Genomic DNA, 25,892 nt, shown 5'->3' on the forward strand with positions numbered 1-25,892 from the left:
ATAGTTCACTGTCTGTTTCTGGAATAGCTGTGAACATACTGATAAGGTAGAGATCACAAACACTCAGTGTCTTTTTCTCATGTTCCGTTGGTCCCTCTTAGTACGACAATGTGAGTTCGCTAAGATGTGAGCTCTTTTTTTACATTTAGGTATCCAATAGTCTTCATGTGTGAGCTTGAGATTGAGATTCCTGGGTTTAAATACGCCCCTTCCGGAGGACAGTTTCAGGAATGTGGGGTGGCATTACTGGTTAACTTGCTGACTGTATTACTTATCACTCTTCTCCTCAATGCACTGAGCATCAATAAAATGCTTGTGCTTAAAACATCTTGGTCTCCTGAAGATTTCCATCACAACATGCTGAAATAAAAATTAGTACAAATATTCTTAATAAAAGGAGAAAAATAATCAAATGTGAGTACCTTTTATTTGTTGAGTATATGATTCAAAATGTAATAAGAAATATAACTATTTATTCAATGACTTTACAGAAAATGTGCCATATCATGATAAATATCATTATCTAGATATGAAATGACTTTATCAGGAAATGAGATTTTGGTCACATCACACAGCCCTACTTGTTCCTGGCAGGCGCTGTCGAGTACTGTGACTTCTTTTCATCAGATGGATGAAAAGTTTTGAGCTGCAACAAGTTATTTGATACTAGTCATTAAATCAAGCACTGACGTTTCACAGTTTACTGTCCATATGAAATCTAGGACATAGAATCCTGTTATTGTGAAAATGAGTGAGTGGCATGTATGCATGTTTTGGTGTCTGTATTTTTTTTTTTTGATATTTGCATGTGCACGTTTCTCCATCACGTGATACGCATGTGACAGTGAATAATCAACCAGGCCAATGCATCTGTGGAACACACCATAAAAACCCTTTGAAGATTTTGCTTCACATCCTCTGTACTCCATCAGCGGAGGGAAATTAAGCCAATGAACCAAAAAATAGAGTGTTGTGGGGAGAAAGATGAAGAGTGGAAAGAGGAACTATAGGAGTGAGAGAATTCCTGCGAGTCAGTCGCACTGGATCCAGTCAGGGGGACGGGTACACCCATTCCCTCAAGTGAAATAAATAAATATCAGAGAAGGGAATGTGTCATTTCAAACACACGTGCAGATTTTGCTCTTGTGTGTGGAAATGCACACAGAAATGAACACATACAACAAAGTGGTGGCTCTGCCTCTGGTTCTGCAGCCTAGCTAGCTTAGCTGTTACATATCTGCCCATCCACTCGGGCAGGGGACACAGGACGGACACTGAAAAAAGTGTCATAACATGTAACTTTTTTGAATATCGGGGGAAGAGAAATAGACAAATGAGCGAGACAGAGAGAGATGTAGTACCTGTTTGAAATGGTTCCAGAGCCTGGTGCCCACAGGCTGTGAGCTCCCGGGTCAAGTTGGCAATAGGAGCTGGTACATCTGCTCTCAAAAGACTCACTTTCCAAGGGAGTACTTAAAAAGAAATACAATGCACTGAGGCGGCATAAAAGAGTGCTTGGCAAGAGTCTGTCATCTATTTATTGAGTACATATATATGTGTGTGTGTGTGTGTGTGTGTGTGTGTGTGTATCTGTGCACGTGTATAAAAGTGTATGTGTGCGTGTGTTTGTGTGTGTGACTTCCAGGACGACAACCTCTTGGTTTAGATGGCATCCCTGTAAGACAGAGAGGAGAGAAAGGAAGAGAATTAGTCAAAAATGGCAGCTGTGTACATCATGTGTGTTCAGGAGAGAAAGAGGGGCACCCTGGTTACTGCCTGCAGCAAAAAAAAGAATTCTGGATCATATTTTATCATATTCAAGCATACACATATATCCATACAGACGCCCACACATACCCCTACTCCATTTCACATCTGTCCACATCTGCCTTTGCACAGGCACAAATGAACGTTGGTATGATGTAACGGTAAGCTCGCTCGGTTCAGTCTCGCTATGAGGGCTGGCATACATTCCAGGCTGAATTTAAAACCTGAATTTATTCGTTCCCTCGCTGCCAGTGTTGTTCACAAAGACCTTGTGAAACTTGTCTGGGAACCTCTGCCAGGTAGTTCACACCTCCACCTCCTCCGCCTCATGTGTTAAAGCAGGAGACACTTTTGACAGCACCGAGAGCCATTTTCAGCCAGAGAACTTACATGGCTCCTGGCAAAAAAAAAAAAAAAAAACCCTCTCTTTTCTGTTTTTGGTTGGTGGGTAGGTGAGGAGGCGTTAGGGGGCAGGGTAGGCACTGTGTGTCCATGTGCTTTAAAGGGCAAAACATGAGGACACAATTATGGTCAATTTAATGAATGTATTAAATCAAAACAGCATCTACAACACATGCAGGACATGCAAAAGTGTGGACTGATTGGACTGTGCGATTGTGTGGACATCTCAACAGAGGAACGGGCACCCTGATCATATGCTTAATATTGTATACTGATTTACAGAATCATGACTGTCAAAACATTGTATTACTATAGCAGGACACCTTATAGATTACATTGGTACCAATTCAAGTGCAGGATTTATATGAACCATTTGAAAGGGCGTCAATACATATGTTTACATCTGTGTCCATGTGCATTACAAAATATCCTCAATTCAAAGAAACTTACCAAATTTCCCAGCACAATGAAAAAAATAGCTCACATGAAATCAATGTAGCTGAACCAAAGCTATTTCTGAGTTTGATGTTGTTACATGTGAGAAATAAATACAACACAAATTTGTGAAAATAATACAACAAATAAATAATTAACACAGGAGAAGAATGCAAGGAGAACAGCTGATGTCATTGCCTATAGTTTGATTTATCCTGCTCACTGATTTTTAAAAGCTGTCAACTAGAAATTTAGGACAGTTTTAAAGAACACTAGCGAGCCAATCAGAAACATGTCATTTTGGTGGCTTTCTGTGCTGTCATGTCATCAATGTACTTGCCAATCCAGTGTGTCTGAAAGTGAGTGCCTTGCTCTAGAGCACACTGACAGGACATGTATCTGATGACAGACTCATTTTGGCTCTTGCAGAGACTGAACTTGTGACCCTATCAGTGATGGGACCATTTCTCTTCAGACGAGGCTGCCCTGCTACATTAACTGTATTTGCCCAAGTAACCAGATGGCCAACATGCATCTGTACAGTCGGTAAAGAAGAGTAATAGACAGTGCATTCCTACAGAGACAAGATTCCTCTTTGCGCCGATATGGCTGGATGATTAATGCTGAGTAGAAGAGGTAGAGGAACAGCATTATTAGCCTGTTGGGCTGTCCTGGCTCATGAAAGAGGAGGCAGTTCGCTATGGAAGAAAGAGAGGTATGGGGGAGGGGGAGACAGGAAGAGGGTAACAGAGAGAGTGTTTCTGAGAGAGTGACACCGAGATAAAGTGAGAAATAGAGGAATCAATTGAGTGTGAGGGATAACAGGAAAGAGAAACAGCATGTATTTGTGAAGAAAAACCACAGGAACAGAGATTAGTCGACATGTCTGCACGTGAGTGTGCACATACATGTCCATGTAAACACAGGTAGATATGTCAGAAACGCATTCTTGCGGGCACACTCAAGCTAGGTGACAAAGGCGGATGTAACAATTCCCACGAGGCCACAGAGAGAAATATGATAGATAGGGGATCGCTGTTCATATCGGTCTTCTTCGCTTCCTGACTGAGTGACCTGTAATTGAATGATCATTACACCAAAGTTATGGCTACGGCCCCACAGTCGAAAATAAGAATTGGAGTTGGAAACAGCATTTAGTGGTTTTGATTTATGAGCAACAATGGGCAAGTTGTTTTTCAAGCGTGGCACTCTGATGGGCAATAAAGAGGAGCAAGGCTTATCGCTTGCTGCACCTCCTCTGACACACATACACCAGTCAGCCTGCCAGCCAGCCAGCCAGCCAGCAACCAGTCACCCAACCAGCTGGGGCCCTTCATGGAAGGAAGTGTTTTCAGCAAATTTGTTTCCTTCATGTCTCGCCCTGAATGGCGCTATTCATTAAAATAGCCTCCAGTCGGTAGGCACTGCTGCCATGGCACATTTATACACTTGTACGCCTGTATCCTCACAGAAGTAGACACACATGCACACACACACACGCACACACAAATCCACCTGCATTCACACTCACACAAACAGACACTCTTTTCTTCTGGTCCAGCTCATCTTTGCAGGAGGGCCTCCTATAATAAAAGCAAAGCTACAAAGAGAGAAAAAGGGTCTGTCGCACACACCGCTATCTGTTTTTCAGTTAGGGCTACTGGAGCTGTATATTTATTTCTCTGGAGTGAAAAGGACTGCATGCTTTTATTTACCGGTTGTGATATTTGGATTAAGGTGGCTCTAACTCAGAATGAAGGGGTCACTTGTGTGGGTGGTGTGAGTGTAAAAATAGCAATAAAAATGTAACGTGGAAGTGTGAAACATTGTACAATGGATTATGATTCAGCTATGGTCTATATCACTGGGCGGGAATGCTTTCACTTTCTCACAGCTGAATCACATGTGTATTATTGTTGCTTTAACTCTTGTTTACTTGTTGTATATATAGGTATCTCTGTTGGCCAGATCTCGAAACTAATTACAATAGATTTGGTTGTTTTCTTAGTTTACTGGCAAATAAGGGTAAGCCCTACTCCACCTGATACACCTGAAGCTCTTTCACTCATCGTGGGCTCATGCCACTCCCTCACCCAGTGGTTGCACTGATGGTGGATCAGATTAATGATACAACAGCATGTTACACCTTCTGTATGAAAGTTATATGTTGAAATCACTGGTGTCATTTTATGTATAACTGAAAGATCACTGACTAGTTTCTGGTGACCTGGTTTGTAAAAGTTGGCATTTTATTTGTAATACATCTGTTGGCCAGACGGGATTCCCTCAGGTTTATTAAAGAGAGACATCTTTGGTATCCCAGTAAAATTTTTATCAGCACTGTATCTAATACATAAATTGCCATTATACCAAAAAGCACAGATACCCAGCTATTGCTCTTAGGCTGGTTGGTCCGCAGCTGTAAATTCTACCACACCATCTGGAAAATCTGTATTTGATGACAGCTTTCATCCATGCCAGACATCTTGACTTTTACAGTAAAGGTAAATGTGACTGTAATCGATCACAGTGACAACCTGTGGTTGTTCTCGTTCTTTGCTCTGTCTGGGACCAACACCTCTGGGATTTTCAGTTATAAGCTCTGGGGCACTGTGTGTGCTATCACCTCCTCTTTCCTTTCATCACTCCCCCAACTCACTGCACTGCACTTGCACATTATTGAATGTCTGCGGAGAAACACATATTTTGCACAGGTATGTGCTCATTAATACACACAGAAACACACATTCATGCTATATTACATGTTTTTTCCTTATTTTTAATTCCCATTGATTCCCACAGCCTTAAGGCCACCACTCTGCTGCTTTCCTACAAGTAATTTGTCAGGATCTGCTTCTCACTTACAGTCCCTATCAATTAATAGAAACAGTTAAGACAGTGTCACTAAGAGGGTTAGTCACACAGAGCTATCCAGACGCCTGCCAACACTGCCATGTCATCTGACTTGTCTGAGCTTGGGCCTCAGGGCGTTTCCCTTTTTAGAGAAAGAACAAGGCAGAGAGGGGAAGAGGCTGAACCCACACAGTTGAAAAGCCTCAGGAGTGGTGATGCACATCGATAGTGTGCACATACAGTAAATGCACGACCGGGCATATGCATGTGTTGAGAGCATATGGTTGTGACAAATCAAACACACACACTTCTGTCAAAGTGTCAAACCCTAAAGGAGCAGTAGAGGTAATGTATGAGATATATCTCTTGAACTCAGCAAAACACTGCAGCGTGATTTCATCTGTTGACAGACATATTGCTTTGGCAATAACAATGCCATGAAGACTGCTCTCAATAAAAACTGCGAGTCACGTGTATGTCTCACTTTATCAAACGCTCTTGAAAGATGCCACTTGTGAAAGTGACAATAATGCACCTCTTAGCCCTCACAATTCACCTTACAGACACAGTAGGTGTCTCGTTAGCTTGCTGATTCAAGTGATGTTCTTTTTATTGTATGGTGTTCTGATTACAGTAATATCAAACAGTTAGTTAGTAATGTGATACTATAATATTAAGAAAATATATTTATGGAATAAAACTCAAAGTTCAATCATTTTGTTGGATGAGAATGCAAGAACACCACAGTTTTGAATGATAGCCTAATTAGCATAGAATATTCAATATAATTAAATACGTCTTGAAACAACATGTATAGCTTATTTATGTTTGCACACTACATTTTTAGAAGTTTTAGTAATAAAACTTGCTGGCAACTTCTGTCATGACAAAGAAAAAAAAAAAGTTTGGGGGAGCACAGAGAGAACAAAATATTCAGATAGCAAAAAAAATATTTGCTATCTGAATATTTTGTTCTCTCTGTGCTCCCCCATGCTAGCAGCGTATACCACATGTTCATGCATGTGCACATGTATGCACTTATGCACACACAATCTATGTTTTCATCAGGATGGAGAATTGTTTCACACAGCTACTGAGTGCACGTTTCAACACCGTCTTTGGAAAAGACCCAACTGTCTCTTCAGCATGACAGCTAACTGCTAGCATACTGACAGGTTCTGTTCGAAGGAACTGCAGGTGTCATCATAGCCTCTGGGCGGTTTAGCGTTTCACAGACATTTCTCAGGACTCAGGACACCTAGTTTGTTACAGGGACAATGCTGAACAAACCGTGACGTCTGGTCACCGTAGTCATCAACCACTTTGGTCCATACTGGAGTATCTCAACTATTGAATGGATTGCCAGCAATTTGGTTTATGACCAAATGCCTGCAAAAAATATCAGTGTCAGCAATTCACTGTTTAGTGCAGATTAATAAATAATTTGCTGAAATGCCAAAATGGCGACAACTGTAAAGATTACCTGCTAACATTTCATTGTGAGCAGTTAGCATTGAGCTCAAAGCACCACTGTGCCTCGGTACAGTCTTATAGACAGCTAGCATAGCTGTGTACTAGTGTATCTATGTCTGGCAATCAAGCCCCAGATAACGAAAATACATATTTTTTATAATGTGCTACTCAGATACACACTAGAAGTTAGTATGCATTTTCCTGCCATCATTTAGGACATAGTTCACTGTGCATTGAAAGCACAGACACCTACAGGCTATGAGTGTTGCAGCACATTGGCACTTTTTGAGTGCCAGACACATTGCAAAACATTGAATGACAAATACAGAGCCTGCCAGTGTTGCCTGGTGGTCTTGTTTTGCAATTATAACTCAACTACTGTATACAGCCCGGGACCTCTCTTCAGCCCTGCTGCCACATTTGTAAAAACTGTATGGTAAATAATTATAGCTGAAAGTGTAAGAGCTTTGTGTGGCTGCTGAATAATATATGCTCTCAGGCTGGCAAACACATGTAAAAAAAATAAAAATAAGAGATACAGATACATACTGTACAATCCCATAATAATACACCCATGACACACACAGACACATACATACTTACATAAGCACACAAAAGCAGAGCTGATAAAGTACAACAAGTACAACAATACTGTGATGTAAATGTTACCCACCTTATTAGCTCTGAACCATGTGGTGTATGGCTTTAAATATGGATTATTGTGTCATTTATTATAGACACAATGTGCAGTCTAATATACAGTGTATGATGTGGCCTTTTTTGCACCAAAGTACTAGTGAAGAAACTGCAATATCATATGTACACCCACGTCATGCCTACCTCTCCTTGGACGATTCACTCTATCTACAGCAACTATATTTGGTGACAAGATTAGACATCTTGACTTTTACAGGGAGAAACTGTGGTTGTATGTGTTCTTTACTCTGGCCAGTACCAGCACCTCAGCCTGAGGCACAGTGTGTAGTATCACTGTGTGTATTAATAATAATATATAAAGTAATGAGAAACAAATGGCTAGATTCAACAACATTTTGTCAGTCAGCTTTGAAAACTTGTCAACAATCCATTAAAATCCATTTAAATTCATCCTTAAATCACCACAGTTACTGCTGTTAAAAATGAGATTTAAAGAGGTGAAAAGTCAGGCCAAGTTTCAGTCCACACAATGTTCTGGAGCAACCCATCTGCTAGATGTTTTAAACCCTCTGGCTGTCCTAAACTGGTTCACATGTTATATTTTAACCAACTTACACACAAGTGTAGAATTTGTGCATATGATTTGCAGTGACCAGGCTTAAGTTGTGCAAGATTTAACAAAGTTGAGGGGGAGGTAGTTGCACAAAAATAGTGCCACCATTAGTCCCTGACTTATGCAATAAACACCACCCTGTGCTCCACGTACAACAAAACAAATGCTGGAATTATTTGTGACAACCATGCCATCTGTTCACCTGGACATCTCCATGGTGTCCTTGGTGAGATAGACGATCCAGTAGACCAGGTTGAAGGCGCCAAACGAAAGGGGGAAGAGGATGCGGGAGTATTTGTCGATGATGCTGGTGCCAGTCAGAACGTTGTTGGCCGGTACAGCTGAACCCTGCTGTAGGAAGGCTTGGGCATTGACAGGTGGGTTGGGAAATGTTTTGGCAGGGCGGTCGAACAGGGGAGCAGAGTTCATCCTTTTCTTCAGCACACTACTGGCATCCACCTTGGAGAGGCAAAGAGGAAAATTACAGAAACTGTGAGAGGAAATTCACATAAAAGAGAATATTGCATGATGTAATATGAGAGTATTAATAATGAAACTGGTGCTGTGCTGTTGCACCCTGATGTTAGTGCCATATTTGCACAGCTGTGAGTTGATCAGTGCATGTGGGGACTGTGTGTGTGTGTGTGTGTGTGTGTGTGTGTGTCTGCAGAAATCTATGTCTAGAATACCAATGAGCACCACAGTAATTAAGATCAACAAAGGAAATCAATGATGTTTTGCTTTTGATTTGATGTGATTTCAATCAGCCCATTTCATGAAGATTGATGCAGTTGTGGGAAGCAAACAACACATATTAAACAAAGGAGGCTCGCAGTATTTTGACACATGGGTATCGCTATGCCTCATCTACTTTCAGTAAACCAGTTTGATCTCGGCACATGCTCCCTGCTCCAATACTTGTAAATCAGATACAGTGTGTGTAAGAGAGAAAGAGAGAGTGCACGTGTGGGAAATGGGTCAAAGTACAGCATGTTGCCTGTAGGTAGAGTCAGAGAGTGTGGGAGAGGGGGACTAAAAAAGAGTGCAGTCCTTTTTTAAAGCAAAGAAATTGTTTAAAATCTCTTATCGCCAGAAGGACCAACAGAAATAGAACACACGCTCACTCCTTGATGGCTCCATTGATTTGCAATACTGCAGTCAGGAGATGAGCATTATGCACAATTAAAGAGAAACATAATCAAATATTCAGCATGCTGTCCTGTGAAACCTAATGCTTGCGGGACCTAATGCTTGCAAGACAATGTTTATATGTTTTGCTGTACAGAATTATGACCATTTTTAAACTGATTTCATGTTGAACAACCTGATATTGAGAACCACGGGAGACATAAGAAAAACAGTCCCTGATTCTGAAATTAAACCATACTTTTGCAGAATAACATCCACTAAAGTCATGAGTTTGAATATCAACTCACAAGTTTTAGAGATATAGCTCACTGACCGGTCTAACTTCGCTGTTGGACTTATTCAGTACAAAGTGGATGTCTTTCCAAACCAGAATCTTGGAGCAAAAACTGATCTTGCGAGATTAAGGTTGGATTTGTAAAGCTAGAGGATTACACGCTCCTCTACAGGTTGAGAAACTATTAAAACTGTTACAATCCTGAGGGGAACACTTCCAAAAATGCATGGCGGCCAATCTAAACTAAGACTAGATAAGTCCCTGTGTTATTAATTTCAAAAGATTTTCAGTTTCATCCAAAGAGTGAATGTACATTTAAAAATTGTGCAGAATGTTTACTGAAAGATTGAAGATGTTTTATTAGTATGAATCCTGAAATGTGCGACCATTTAACAATGTGGATTAAATGAGTTGTGCCATTCTTATTATTCCAATTCTGCCTGACATCAAAACCGTAACCATGGAGACATATAAGGAGTATATACATATATGGAGTTTTTCCACATCTGATGTCAAGGTCTACAGATAAGGGGAATTCTATTCTGTATAGATTGCGAAGCTCTCTGACACAGAATATCTTTCTTCCTTTCTGTTAAACCATAGAACTGTAATCCATGGTATTCCTAAAACACAAGCTCATCCTTCACTGTGGCATAGTGCTGACAGTTGCCAAGTGCAGAGTGTGACAAAGAGAGAGAGAGAAGCAAAGAGAAAAAAAGGGATACTGCACTGTGATCAAAGAATTTAAAAAATACTTCAATTCTCTTCAGGCTTCATTAGTGTTGTGCAGACATTTCTTTAAGGGACGGCAATCTTCAGTAAAACAATCCGCGTTTCACTTGTGACAGGGCCAAGGGTATAAATGTACTGGGGCGATATGAAAAGCTATATGGGCTTGAAGATGGGATAAGTGTGAGTGAGGTACTGTGTGCTTCCTCCTGTTGTATCACTGCTCATCTGTAAGATCAAGGTTCTTTGTAGTATTTATTATTATTTATTTATTTACGGAATTTGGTCATAAACTTCATCCTTTTTTTTTTTTTTTTTAGGTAAAAGATCGTGCTTTGAGTGCACGGTGGATGCAGTGCACTGTACGTATGTGCAGCTGATCCGATACACAAGCTATTTTTGATAATGACAACAGGCTTGCTTGGCTTCTTCCTGGTCAAATCCCAGAGGGATCAGCTCCTCTTCTCTTTATCCACTGCTCTAGATTTCAACAGATCCACTTTGACACTGGGAGGATGGGCAATGACTGATGGATATATCTGGATGTTGTCTGGGTGTGAATATTCATGTTTGTGTGTGTGTGTATGTGTGGGGGGGGGGGTAAATGTGTTTATGTGTGTGTTATGCTGTGTTCACGAAATAAGGTTACACTAACTGTGCACTATCAATATGTCTGGCATGGGAGTAAGTGCATGCAGGTTCATCTCTGTGGGTGTTGAGTGGGTGTACATACGCCTGTGGATGAATATTAAGAGCTGGTACAGATGGATCTCTGTATGTAAATGTTCTTTTTATGTTAGTGTATTTGAAGCAAGGCAGTGCCACAATGACACTCTGTTTTCATTGTTAGGTTTAGAAAGGAAGAAAATAAAAATGGATGTGGGTTAGAGTTAAAAATGCAAAGTGTACAATCATCTCATAGGTTTGTGTTTGTGTGTCATGGTCTATGTTCATCATATGTGCTGCACCCTGTGAAAGATGAAATAAAACACAGACGACTTGATGAGGTGCTAACAAAATGTTTTACAACATTCCCTAAATATGAGCCTGCATTCTTAACGTCTGCTGTGGAAAAGCACTGGTATTAGATTTGGGCGCTGGCATTCAAAAAAACAACACTTTAAAAAATCCTAGTTATATAAGTTTACATTCCAACTTGATGAACTGATGAAAATACAGCTGTGACTTGAACCAGTGGGAGAAAAGCGATAAAAGGCTGGCGACAACATAACCATGTTTGCAAAATCTGCAAATGATTTGGTCACGTACGGATCCCCAGTGGAGCCATGGAGGCAAACAGATCACACAGCTTCTTGGAATGATTGAAATGGCTGCCCAGGGTGAAAGTAATGTTTATGCCTAAATACTGAAATGAAATATTGGCCTTTACCACAATAACCAGACAGAAGACATCTGTTAGATCACAAAAGGAGTTTTTAAAGTGCAAACTGCTGCTGTTTAACAGGTGGAAAATAATGTTTTAATGTTTTTTCAAGTTTGTGTAGGGAATGCTGTGAGTGTGTAATCTACTAGTACACAAGACAACTTGCACATTAGCTATAACAATATATTTTCCTGCTGAGTGCAGAGACCATTAAACGCACATAAGAATACGTCACAGACACCAAAGATGCCAAACTGACATTTACTGATCACGAAGGGGGCTCCCTCAGATTCACACTATTAAGAACTGTAGCAATGTGCCAGCAAAATGTTTGGGGATAAGACGATTGCTAACCAGTGTAAAAATGCAATTAAAAAAATAAATAAATAATAGCTTTGTGAATATTTCATAAGGAAGGAAATGAATTCAACTTATTTGTCAGGCCTCAAGGATGCACATACATGTAACATAACATAAACAGATGTAAATATAAACCTGTTTGGAACTTTACGTACTGTGCGGTACACGACATCTCTTGTTGTCATCTCCCTTGCCTCAGCTTGAAAATTATAATTCGGTCTAATTATCAGGACACTGGGGTGCCAGGACAAATGCTTGGAAATCAGTTTAATCAGGGTGTTTCTTTTAGCAGTGATCACCAAGCTGATGATTACACCAGCACCTGTGGCTGGGCCTATAAATAAAGTTCCCTTCTATCACCCTCTGCCTTCCTTTATTTCCTCCCACGACTGTTTTATTTTCTGCTAATTTCCTGCACCACGTACTGCGCCGCCTACTCACACACGCCACTGACAATGCAGTCAGCAGCCTCTATACTCACCGATAAACACCCCCTTCCCCTTTGTGTTTACAGTTGTATATTTGATTCATTAAATGAACCATTTAACTTGTGTTGTTGCGAGGTCTCCAGTCCTGCTACGCCTTTACCTGACAGGTCGTAGTGTTTCAAATCGTGACTGAGGGACGGCTATTTTGATTCCCCTGTGTTACACCATTGTTTTTTTCCCCCCTTTTTCTCTGTGTAATGAAGAGTCTTCCCTCCTACATATTTGGTGAAAGCAGTCATTTTCCATGATGCATCCCTCCCACTCTCTCTCTCTCTCTCTCTCTCTCTATCATTGTAACTCTCTCTCAAGCACACACTGACACATACTCACAAAACATAAAAACAAACCACACTGGCCCCCCACATCCATCGCTCCATCTTGCTCCTGAAAAATGGACTGGGTCAGCTTTCTCAGCCCCCCCCCCCATGTCACTGTGGTGGCTGCCCTCCTTCTTGTGAGCCTGTAGTGATCTGCTGGATATTCCCTTAATCTATGGCTCTTACATAATCTGTAGCAACATCGTTCACAGAGCCACTGGCTGTCTCCTCGTGTCACTCTCTGTGGTTATCACACAGTAACAGGGCAGAATAGAAGACTAGGAGAGAGGGATGGATAGATGTACTGTAGATGGATGGATGGATGAGACATTGTATAGAGTGAAGAGTGAATGGTGTGGATGTGATGGGTTATAATTTACTGCAGATTACACATGCGGCTGTATATGCGCCTGTATATGTGTTGGAGTGCGCGCTGCAGATTATGTGTGGATGTGTGTCCTCGTGTGGGAAAGTGAGGACAAGCGTGGATAAAGCGGAGATTGTGGCGTTTCAGTGTGTATATGTGGTCAGCACATTCCAGCAAAAAGAGAGGGACAGAGGGAAAAGAGGGATGGCCAAGAGATGTGTGTGTGTGTTTGTGTGTGAAGAGAGAATAGAGGGTTCACATGAAGAGCACAGCAGGGGGCTGGAGAGAAGAAGCAGAAAGAGAGGGATGATGTTAAATGTTGGTGCGTTTTTGTGTGTGTGCATGAGGGGGAAGAAAGGAAGGAGAGATGGAGACATGTACATATGTGATGTAAGTGAGATTATGGTTTCCTCCTGGATGAGGCGGAGGATAAAAGAGAGATTGTGTATAATGTGCATAATCAAATGGGTGAACAGGAGGGAGAAGAGATATTGCAGAAAGGAACTCGAGAGCAAGTCAGAGAATAGACTGAAATTTTCATGAGTGATGCAAAAACCTCCTGCTCTCCTGAGTAAGTCAGTGCTATGTGGATATAAAACCACTGCAACCAGTGCAACAGTGGAGAGAAGAGAACAAATCATTCAGTAAAGTTCCCTGCTAGCAATCACAGCTGAGCAGAATGTCTGAATGGAAACAAGACCTGAACAAAATAGAGAGTAAACAACAATGAACCAGAGAGTGAAAGTGGTGTCTATTTAAAAATGATGAATGTCATCAATTTAATGTACAGTAGTTGTAAGTACTGCAAGCTCAACATTTAAACTGTTTCTAAAATATAAAAACAAAAGAGTTAAAAAAAAAAGCTGAAAAAAGCTCTGCTGCATGTCAAGCAGCTACAACACAATTAAGATCAGATAATAACCAACCTGTCAACATTAACCTGTCTTTAACAGCATATACACTATATGTATAATTTGTAAAATGAACACACGTAGAGCTTATGACATGAATGTATTTGTACCGTCAGAGTGTATGTACACCTGTACACAAGATATGTAATTGTGTTTATGTTTCATACCAATAAAGCAAATAAAAATTGAAATAGAAAAGAAAATTGAAACAGTTATATAAAGGCAAAGATTGGATTCAGACAGAAAGAGCGAGAAACAGAGAGAGAGGCTTCTCAAGAGACTAGAAGTGAGCAGATCAAACCACAGAGATGAAAGGCATGATCAGTGTGAAACAGAACTAAAGAGAGATGACAGCGGCAGAAAGTTTATATACACAACCAGAAGAACAGCCAACCGTAGTATTTCAGGCTGGACATGCTGTTTTTTTGGTAAACTTTTGCAAAAATCACATCCCCTCTTCTCTGAGCCATAACTCAGTCAAACCGAAATGAATAATGAGTCATACACATTCAGCTGGAATCTCTACGCCCGTAATCACACTGCAGCCAGTTACTCCATGTAAAACAACAAAATCACTCATGCTGCGGTTTCAACAGAATCTGAATTAAAAAAAATTCAGCTTCACATCAACCAGATGTGACTGATCCAACTCATTTTTATGCATAAAGCTTGTGCTGATACTAAACCACCATTTTCCACAGATGCTTCGATGCATTTTAATGTACAGGTAGTGGTACATAATTGCTGGAAGAACAGAAGCGTGGGCAGCTAGCTGACTGAAGTTTGTCTTGATATGCCTTTTAGGCATTTTATGTTGATAAGTTGTTTTGAAACATTAAACAAACTATCCATCCATCCATTATCTATATTGCTTATCTATATGGGGTTGCATGGGGGGGAGGCTGGAGCCAATCCCAACTGACATTGGGCGAGGGCGGGGTACACCCTGGACAGGACACCAGTCTATCACAGGGCTGACATGTAGAGCCAAACAACCATTCACGCTGACATTCACACCCACGAGTACCCACACAGACACGGGGAGAACGTGCAAACTCCAAACAGAAAGCCCCCAGAACCTTCTTGCTGCGAGGCGACCAAGCTAACCACTGAACAACCATGCGTCCCTGTGCAGAGTTACTCTGTTTAGCAGCTCGGTTTAGATGAGAGAGAAAAAAGACAGAAGCACATCCAGTGGAGCGATTTGATGAAGGAATGTAGAAAGATGTAATTAGGCCACGTGAGGCCTTTTGCCTTTCCTGTGAGTGCAGCATCTGCTCTGATCACATTATTTATCGCAGCGGCTAAGTGCAGTATAAGAGGTCTGCGTCTGTACACAACACCAGTAATCCTACCACAGCCTGTGACCTGTAAGACAAAGTTGAAAGCCATCATGTGTCAGTTGTTATGGGGTTAATGCATTGTAATGACACATTTTCACAAATCCTCTAAACATTATTCATATTTGCACAACCTTAAAAAGGATGTTGGTATGTAGGAACATCTCGCTGATGCATAGTGACAGTCGCCTGTTACTTTTCACATCGAAGCTTGATCTTCATCAGTCCCACACAGTGAAATTTGCAGATTTTAGACAGAGAAACAAATAGTAGACTGGCATTTGCTTGGTGCTCTGTATTGACAGAGTTTGGATCTCTGAATTTTTATCAGGAGAAAAAAGTGTTTCCATTCTACCTGCAATCCTCTTTGACTGATCCACTAATTACATGGAGCATGGGGAATAGAAACCATTGCATTTTGCTAATAAGGAAATATACTTAAAACCCAAATGTCAAAAGCCAAAGTGAAAAAAATTTAGTTTACAACAAAATTACAAAAGTTAAATATTTGATGCTTCACTTGCTTTTTCAGCATGCAGGTTTTAAATCAGAACATGTTTGCTGATGCAAGTCAGCACAACAAGTGTGAAAGAGAAGGGGGCAGACTTACTGAGGAAACCTCTCCATCGATCCCGGTGGCTGCAGATGGAGCTGCAGCTGCAGCCGCCGCCTCCTGAGCCGCCGCTTTCATAGCTGCCGCCTTCCTCATCTCCCGGTTGGCTTGCAGAGTGGAGAAGTAGTTGACAGCTGCAAACTCAATCAGGGCGGAGAAGACAAACGCAAAGCAAACGGCAATGAACCAGTCCATGGCTGTCGCGTAGGAAACTTTGGGGAGGGAGTGGCGAGCGCTGATACTGAGTGTTGTCATGGTCAAGACAGTGGTGATACCTGCATAGAGGGAGGAGACAGAGGTTAGGGAGATTATGATTTCACATCTTTCCTTACTATGGTACTGGGATTGATTAGCTTGTCATTATCCTGCCTGTTTGCGGTTTGGTAAGCTGTGGCGATATGCGAGTTGAAACCTACTCTCCTCCATTGCATTGTAACATTTTGTGAAATACTTACTTGCTTTATTGTGGAGAGTTATATGATAAAATCAATAGCACTCTCATGTCTGTGCATTAAATATAGATGTATAGCCTGGAGATGGTTAGCTTAGCTTTGCAAAAAAACTGAAAGCATGGGGAAAGAGCTAGCTTGCCAACTCCACATCTCCACTAATGTAACTACAACGTGTTATTATAAAAATATCAAAGTCCTCTGAACATGATCCTTAATGTTTCAGGATTTTTATTATGAACTAGTTAAACATGCCACACTCCTGGACAGGAGTTTGTGTTTCTCTCATTTCTGAGAAGCAATAATACAACTCAAGGCCTAGGAAATATCTGTCAGTGAATAACAATGCGGAGGCTTGATTATGAGAGACCACTGCAATCAGCTTGATTTGGACACACATATACTCCAGCTGTACAAACACACACACATACACACACACACACACACACACACTAGAAAAATCTTAAGGGTAAATATCCACCATTCAGCCTGTCATTTGATGTCAGAGTGTCTTTTCTACATAGATCCCAATCTATCAGGTCTCCTGAGCAAAAACATTTTATCATTTAAGTGGCAAACAAAACTGCAGCATCTCTTTGGAATTTGCCATTTCAAGTCTCTCAGCAAAATATTACCATCTGGCAAATAACGTCTGTGATCACTTCAGCATTGCAGAGATGATAGCAGTTGAAGCACTCATGTTTTCAGTATTTATTAAACCCCAGCGCGGCAGGGATGATACAAAGCTTGGTCCTAGCGAGGTCTTAGCATGTACCATAGTCAGTCATTTATAGTATAACAATCTGAGTAGAAATGTAATTTTATATAACAAAGGAATAAAGGATGCCAGTGTATCACAGTGTATACACAACAGATTTTTCCAATGTTGGACACATGGCAGCAGCTCTGTTTCATGGCATATAACTAGAATGTCAGGCCATGTGCCATTTTAGCTCAGTGAGGTTTGCCAAAAAGTCACTTCAGGGGATGCTAATCTGTCCGTAAGCAGACTAACCCGTGCCCCCACACTGGCAGAAAAATAAAAGAGACCAAATATCAGTAAACATTCTCCGGAAAGCCATCCAGTAAGATGACCAAACAAAAGCCACAAAGCATTTGTTAGCATTTGCTTATCTGTTAAGTATGTCACCATATGGGCTATGGCTGAGTTGAAAAAGATGTAAGAAAGATGAGGATAATAGATAAAGGAAAGACACACGTGGCTGTATCAATGGGTAGATGGGATAGTGAAAGCAACTTGGTTTTTGATGTCTCCGTCAGCTGAAGGGAGACTGCACTGTGCTTTTTACTAGAGCTTCCGCTAACCTTCGGGCCATGGCTGCGAACGGAGGCAGAGACTGGCAGGATCCCTTTGAGCACAGCCTCAAAGTATAGAAAACTAAGAAAAACACAATAGATCTGAGCCCATTCATAACTTCTCTTGGAGACATGACAGTTTGAAATTAGTTTGGACCACACAAAAGGTCTTGGGCAGGTGCATTTTCGAGACTCTTTTGAGGTGTCAAACTATCAACACATACCTCCAAAAAAATTCCCCAAAGTTCAGTTTTGCCTCTAGAAAAACATCTGTGAATCACTGAAGAAGGATTTTCCTCTGTCTTGCCCAAATTCCATCCTTATTAAGTCAGATGGAGATGCTGACAATGAACATCTCCTTTAATGGACCATTAACAAAGTACGTATCTAATTCACTTTCATCAAGCTAAAGCAAGCAGGAAAAAGGGCCACTGAACACTGCTGTCCATGCTCTTCCCAAATGTGCGCTGAAGTTGTGCGCATTTCATTAGCAGCCTGGGATCTCATGGGGGGGTTTTAATGGCTCAGAAAGCATGTTCTACACACCACTTCAGCAGTGAACGACAACAACTCTCAAATACAGCCTCCTCCAATGGCCAACCAATGCTGACTGTCTCAAACTCAAGCACAAGTTAAATGATTGCAAAAGGGAGGAGGGACATGGGATGAAAGCCTGTCAGGGTAGGAGGGAGAGGCACGAGAAAGAGAAAGAAAGAAGGAAAGAATGAGTGTAGGAGGGAGGGGGATGAAGTATAAAGACAGGATAGAAATTAAATGCTTGGGGCATTTATGTGCTTTTATAGGAAAAAAGCAAGGTACAAATTAGGCCACACTCAATTAAGTCTCTGAGACTTGTGCTCAAGGGACTTTCAGCTCTTAGAGAGGTTGTTGACAATCCAGTGCACAACATACAATGGCTTAATATACTGTCAGGGTGGAGCACATCCATATATCTCTCTTCTCTTCTCTTCTCTTCTCTTCTCTTCTCTTCTCTTCTCTTCTCTTCTCTTCTCTTCTCAGCAACTACAGACTGGAACTCCAAGTATTTTAAGAGCTTGCTTTAAGTGTTTTTAAGTGCCTTGCTTGTGCACTTTAAATGTAGAAACAAACTATATCAAAATATGAAGCTTGGCCTTTTTAATAAAAACATTCAGTATGTGGCATTTCTTCTAAAATACCCTGCATGCAACCTGTGATCATCCTATTTAACAACGGCCAATCCAGAGAATGAGCTTTTTTTTTCTTTTTTTTTTTTTGTATCGTATACCCAATATTGGGTGAAATGAAAACAGCACGACAAGTGAGGTTAATGAGTTACCACAGATGTGCTTTCCACATGGGGCTACTTCCATGCTAACGCTAATGATTGGGATCTATTCTCTGAAGAAGTGCACAAGCTCGTTGGAGCGCTGCATGGCTCGCTTCCAAAGACGAGTGCAGACCACAGAACCATAATCTACAAGGGCCAGCAGTGTCACTGCGATCAGCTGCAGCTTGTTGAAATTTAATGCAAGGGCAACGGAAATTAACGCACAATTTCCCCGTTTTTTTTTTCTCCTCTTTGTTTTGTTTCTGTTCTTTTTGTCTCTTTCATTCCTCTTTGTCTCTCTCTTTCTCTTTCTGTCTTTGTTTAGTGTCTCTCACCCTCTCTGCTCCTGAGGCTAGAGCTTGGTGGCAACTGTAGCGTGATGTAATGTGAGCAAGCGGAACCTGTGAGTGCTCGGAAGAGGGCCAAGTAAACATCCTCCCCCTCTCGGCCCTTGCATGACCAATTTCAAAAAGGACATTTATTCCCAATTAATTGTGATCCACCACAGAGGAGGAGGAATAGGGATAATGAAGAAAGGTTAAATCATACTGTGATGACTGTGTCTGTATTTGTGTTCTTATAGAAGGTTTTATTTTAAGGACCACTCTGTGCAGTTGAAACCAATCAGAGTGCAGTAAATACAGAAACGATCGTTTACTTAGAGTTAGAGAGCTAGAGTGACATTGGGGTTAAGGAGTGGGTGGTGAGTCAATAAAGAAATTTTTCATTTGAGTTTTTAATACTTTAAGAAAACAAAGTTGACTTTTGAGAACTGAAAACTTAATGAAAACTAAAACTTAAGAAAATATAAGACCCTACACCATAATGAATAGTGCACCAGAGTCGCAGCTTTAAAAATTCCCTGTTTTGTTCAGTTTTGTTTTAGTGAATTGACCTGATTTACATGGCCCCCACAATTCTACCAGTTCTCTTTTAAGTGATTGCAATCATGCAAAATGGCAACTGAGAATAACAGCTTTTTCTACAAGAAAGAGTCTCCCTTAACTGCTAGACCCATTGTGTTCCAAATTTTGGCAGCGAGAATTGAGAATTTTCTAAACAATTCCATTAAAACAGTAAATAGTTGAAAATAGGCTTGAAACTTAGAGCATATGAAGTGAATTTAAAGAAAGCTTACCAAACACAGTCCGAGCTGGAACTGATTCCTTATTAATCCAGAAAGAGACTTGAGCCAGGATAACAGTCATAATACAGGGAATGTAGGTCTGAATCAGGAAGAAGCCCATTTTCCTTTGTAGGTGGAAGTGGACGGTCATGATCACATATTCACCTGAGGCAGTAAACACCAAAGACAATTTTTGTTTCCATTGGCTACAAATCAGAAATTCATTGACAAATGTAAAACAACCATTTTCTGCAAAACAGTGATATTGATGATAAATACTGTTCTGTTATTCTTAAATTGCCAATAACTGTAAAAACACACAAAGTTTTTCCTATCTTACCAGTCCTTTTAATGCAATGTTGTATTTTTTTAAAGATAAGATAACATCAGAAAAAACATGATGTATGGTTCAAATTCATTAAAAACATGTCACATCACCACATCAGAGGCAGAAACCAGACAGCGCTCTTATACACAGCATCATAATAACTGCACATCAGACTCAAACATGTAGCCCCAAACTGTGAAAGAGAACCTGAGAGTGTTATAATCTCACCACTGAGGCGTCTGTACATTGGACTGGATCCAGCACAGTTCTGAGCACACGTCTGAGAGTCTTTGCTCACCTGTATTGGACTTTAGCCTCTCGCTCGACACCGTCTGACCGATGAGGTCGTACTGCAGCAAACTGGATGATTCCTGTGGCACCTCAACAGAAGAAAGAGGACCTTTCTTCCACGTGTACACAATCTCACTGATGGGGTAAGCATCTAGACAGGATTGATGGAGAACTTTGTTAAAACTTGGACATCCACCATTTCATTTCATTCTGTCTTTTTTAAAAATAATTTAGGGCATGAAGTGTGAAGAAACTCTGACACTGAGAGAGTAACTGACGAAAGGAGAAAGATTTACACTGGGTTGTGGCTTTAAAATGTACTTAATGGTGTGCACTCTCATAAATAAAAACAATGAACTGAAACATTATCCTTATCTTTGATTTGATTACTCATATTTTCTGAGAGTGGCACCATCAGTCAAGGGGACAGGAACAAAACACTTGTGTTATTGCTGGTAGAAAATGATGAGATTTACATTTGATTTTTTAAAATAATTTCATAAACATGGTTGGCCTGGTCATCTTTACACTTTACACCTATTAAATGAGAAACTCCTGGCATAGATTTTTTTGGGGGGGGCAACATTTTACAGTACAACCCTCTTCTAACTGTGTAATTAAAGAGGAATGAGGGAGAACAGCCACACATAATATTACAGCCTACAGAACTTATTCTAAAAGCATTAAAGTAATAATTGCTTAGTTCCTTCTTGAACATTACAGATTAGCTATGTTTGATCCACTTTCAGTTATATGTTATATCACTCAATTACTTTATGATAGTTTTCCTTCTTCATATGACAATGGAAACTTTCCATAACTAAGGTACATTCAGACAAACACACATGCTAGGGCCCAATTTTCAAATGTACTGATCTATTTCTCCACTTATGCCCTTATTTCAAATCATACAATGAAGTCAAAGGCATGATAATAAATCCCTGCAGCGAGCTTGTAATTACCCTCCCCTCTTGTATACCACATTTTCTCCTACGCACTGCAATAACATGTGTTAATGACTACAACATGCGTTTTACATAACACAGTAATGATGAGGTATGTGGGCAGCAATATAAAGACTGACTGTTATCCACCTTTACTCTTTAATTACACAGTAAAAGCAAGGTTTTCAACACCTTATTTCCCAAATTTCTGTTTTGTTTCTCAGTGGTGTAGCCTGTAGAACCCCAGTATGTAGCTAACTGAAATACTACAGCCTTTAATTTGTTTCTCCTTTCCACTGAAATGCTCAGTTTTTTTTCTTCCCTATTCCCCATGGTCTTCTTTTCTTTCACTGAACCTGCATTTAAGCACCAGCAGAAAGTGGCAACTATTTTATTTGTACCTGATTCAACAACAAACAACAAAATGACACTGTAAGTCAGGGGTTGGATGAAGTATTTACAGTTCCCTTAATGTACTATGTGACATTTCACATTGAAATCTTTGAATATATCCTGTCAGGCAGTCAATTACTCAGTGACAGAGTGATGATTGGAGAGTGACACCATCTGTCAGAGCAGTGAGGCTTAACAAAAAAACAAACTCACAACTCCCAAACTTGAGCGGGCAGGCATGGCCGTCCATCGGGAAGTTCATCAGACGCATGGGGCACTCTGCATTTATAGTTAATCTGTCAGAACAGAGACGAGTGGAAAGATGGGCTTAATTAACTTTGATACATTGTTACTGGCTAAGAAATGGCTGCTGTTTTAAGCTGGATCCAGTCAGTGTGGTGCCGTGCTGTGCAATGACTGTCACACTAACAAACACAAAAGAAGTATTTGATGTAGCGTGGATGCGTGAACTCTGGAGAGATTAAAATGCAATTGTCTTTCTTGTTATAGTTTGGCAATATATCATATCCTGTTGGAGAGAAAAATGTAACTGTAACACTCGCAAAGGTAACTAAATACTGAAGTTAAGATGGATTAAATAAAGCTCTTGAATGTAATCAAATATTTGAAAGTAAATTTGATCCACTTAGATAATGTGATTATTTAAAAAAAGAAATCTGTTTCTGTGCCACCAGTAACTCTAGGGGCATTTTTTTTTCATCCTAAATATGTCCTTTTGGAACAAAGCTGGTGTCATGTTTGTTTGAATTGCTTTCCAGGCCTGTTTTCAGTATCAGATGGCACATGTCTTGTTTTTTGGAATGGAACTCCTCATTTCTTTTCATGTCTGTGCATATTCTTGGATGCTTGTTTGTTTGATTTGCTTTCCAGGTCTGTGCTCTATTCCGGTCTTGGCTGGGTTTGGAGCTCACCGTCCAGCACTGTTACCTCATGGTGTAGAGGATAGTTCCGTTCTGCATGATACGGAACAGCTTGTTGGGGGTGGTCATGTTGTGAGAGATCGACCTCTTGCCATTCCGGAAAAAGGTGTCCGGAGTCCAGATCTTGCTGACCATCAGGTTGTTAAGCCGCAGGATCTCAATGGGGCCCTCGAATTTCAACCGTTCGTCAATCCAAGTCTGACGAAAGAAAACGTCCATGGTGTATTCCTGGATAGGGGTGAGACCATGGGTTAAGGACTTATTTACTACTGTTACAACCACTCCTACTACTGGTGCTGCTTCTGCTCCTGCCGCTACTATCTCCACTACCCCCAGAGAGAATGGCAGATGGGTTTGTGAGCCATGGTTACATTGGAACCTGCAGGATAGAGCACTGGCAAAATGATGAGTTGTTTTTTTTCCATTTCTGGACATATCTATTTCTGCTGCCAGTACAGATGACATTTAAAAGTTAGGTTTGCTGTTATTTATATTATTATTTATATATTTTACAATGAAGAAATTTAATATAATATATTTAATATTAGCCATTTTAAGGGAGTTAATTTTTTTAGGTATGTGCTAGATACTCACTGTAACCTCCTCAAAATATCCCCAAGAGGATGTTTCTTTATGAATGTATATAAAATTCTTTCAAAAGACAATCCTTCATTGTTAAAGGGTTATCTTATGTTTTATCTTATTTTTCATGGACTACCAGGTCTGGAAATGAAATTAAATAACTGACAGATGATGAACTCATTTAATACGAATATAGATTATTTAATCTACAGAGTCAGCTATAAAGTATACAATCTGGATGCTCTTAGATTGAATGGTTGGCCTTGCTGCTCCACAGAGTCGTTAACATGTCTCCCTATGGAGCTCCCACCAGCATATCACATGGCAGTTCAAGTAGGCTTTAGATGCAGTGACAGTATCTAAAGCATAAAGCCTAAAGAGTGTAGAGTACAACAGACATACAGTGCTCAGCCTATCCCATGACAGGAGTAGCCAGCCTATCCCATCCCAACATCAGCCAGATCTCTCTCTCTCTCCCTCTCTGACGGGGGGATTGTCAACCAGATTAAAATCCTAAGCTGCACTAATGACATCCTGCCCAAATGCTGGAATAATGAAGGCTGGGAGAACCATGACTTGAAGCTCTATGCATGGAGTTACGGGGGGAAACTGTACATATTCCCTCTTGTGTTCATAAAATGACAGTGACATTGTTAACAAGAGATGAAATGAATGCGTGTATATAGATGTCTATTAAGTAGTCTGTGTATCCTGGATCAGTGTTTCAGCAGTCACTATGGTTTACATACCATCTCAACATCTGACACAGGTCCAAAGCTGGTGACAAAGATGTCAGTTTTAACCTCTGTAACCGGACCTATAGCAGAAGGATAAGTTGTTGCTTTGACACAGACACGAACAACAACTTTGGATCATACATTTTAATGTTGTTGTTTTTTTTCAAAATATAAAGCAGTATAGCTGTATTTAATGTATAGCTCATACAAGGAGCAAAATGGCCACTAGAAATCTAATTCCTTTAAACAACAACAACAACCAAAAAAAAAACAAAAAACCATGAAATTCATGAAGTTGATTCTCAAGTTTCTATTTGTTCACTAGTAATTTTGTCATAATTAATGTAAAAGAAAAGACACTTGTATTTAACCATTACAGCACAAAAACTAATTGAAAATGAGGCACACATAACTACTGGAGTAAAACTTTATCTTCTGACAAAAGGGAAAACGAGCCAATCATTTATCAGGCAATATTATATAAAATGTGATATGACACGGTCATGAGCATACCTCCAAATCCAGGTCGCAGCCTGTTGTCATAGCCATCCAGTAATCTATCCAATATACGCGTGATGTTATCCAAATAGATACTGGTCTCACTGTGTTGATTTCCCCAAACACTGCTCGCACTGTAACTAAAGTACATATGTACTAATGAAAAATGATTCCAACAGATAAGAAAACAGTTGAAAACACAGAGTTTCTCAAATGCACCTCCATCCACAGTCTCTGGTTGCCGTGCGTAAAAGTGGGAGAACATGCAGAGAAAAGAGTTGTCATACTCACCAAGACAGAAATAAGCAAGTAAAAATGAAAGCCATGCCTCGCAGACACCCCACAACAAGAAATCCCTGGTCAACTTTTAAAATCAGCATATTCCATCCTTTAAAAGCATGATTAAACGCGAGTCGGGTCTTCTTTGAGTTGTGAACCGTGCGAGGATATCGCGCCAGTCCAGCACGACTTGACTTCCCCCTCTAGTGCGGTTGCGCCCGCCTCAGCCTGAATCGCTCAGTTGGAAAAACCTGAAGAGTTTTTAAGAGAGTGAAGAGGAGGGACGAGGGGGGGGGGGGGGGGGGGGGGGTTGTTGAGAGGGGGGAATTAACATTAACCGAACAAGGCATTTAGCAAGAAATACACTGGTCTCAAGTGCAAGTTGGATATTTACAGAATGTTTGTGTTTGATGCAAATGGTAATGACGGCTACTGTGCCCATTTGATTCAGGAGGTCTGATGAGAAAAGCGATGGAGAGAAATAGAGTCAGACACAGAAGGCAGAAATAGGGATACAGTACTATCATATCAATGGACAGTGTACCCACTGACCTTTTGAATGCAGC

The 25,892-nt window shown here is 40.5% G+C and overlaps 1 protein-coding gene across 1 annotated transcript; it reads right to left on the reverse strand.

Annotated features, from left to right (window-relative positions):
• Window positions 1-785: 785 nt before the first annotated feature.
• On the reverse strand, window positions 786-25,564 carry gabra6b (gamma-aminobutyric acid type A receptor subunit alpha6b). The gene is made up of 10 exons (XM_071460277.1): window positions 25,339-25,564; window positions 25,063-25,187; window positions 24,562-24,629; window positions 23,238-23,458; window positions 22,503-22,585; window positions 20,960-21,103; window positions 20,346-20,498; window positions 16,130-16,407; window positions 8,403-8,659; window positions 786-1,675 (listed from the first exon to the last, which is right to left on the reverse strand). The coding sequence occupies exons 1-10, from the start codon at window positions 25,425-25,427 to the stop codon at window positions 1,663-1,665; spliced, it is 1,431 nt and encodes a 476-aa protein (XP_071316378.1). The 5' UTR covers window positions 25,428-25,564; the 3' UTR covers window positions 786-1,662.
• Between the last annotated feature and the right edge of the window lie 328 nt (window positions 25,565-25,892).

The sequence above is a fragment of the Trachinotus anak genome, unplaced genomic scaffold (genome assembly GCF_046630095.1).
Source record: "Trachinotus anak isolate AG129_WGS33_773 ecotype Australia unplaced genomic scaffold, CSIRO_AGI_Tana_v1 ptg000024l, whole genome shotgun sequence".
NCBI classification, from domain to species: domain Eukaryota; kingdom Metazoa; phylum Chordata; class Actinopteri; order Carangiformes; family Carangidae; genus Trachinotus; species Trachinotus anak.

Coding starts and splice junctions, on each gene's coding strand:
- gabra6b (XM_071460277.1), bottom strand. CDS start 25,427: ATGCTGATTTTAAAAGTTGACCAGGGATTTCTTGTTGTGGGGTGTCTG. Junction 21,104..22,502: donor CCCGCTCAAGTTTGGGAGTT/GTGAGTTTGTTT, acceptor AATCCTGTCTAG/ATGCTTACCCCATCAGTGAG. Junction 20,499..20,959: donor GAGGCTAAAGTCCAATACAG/GTGAGCAAAGAC, acceptor TTACTGCCTCAG/GTGAATATGTGATCATGACC.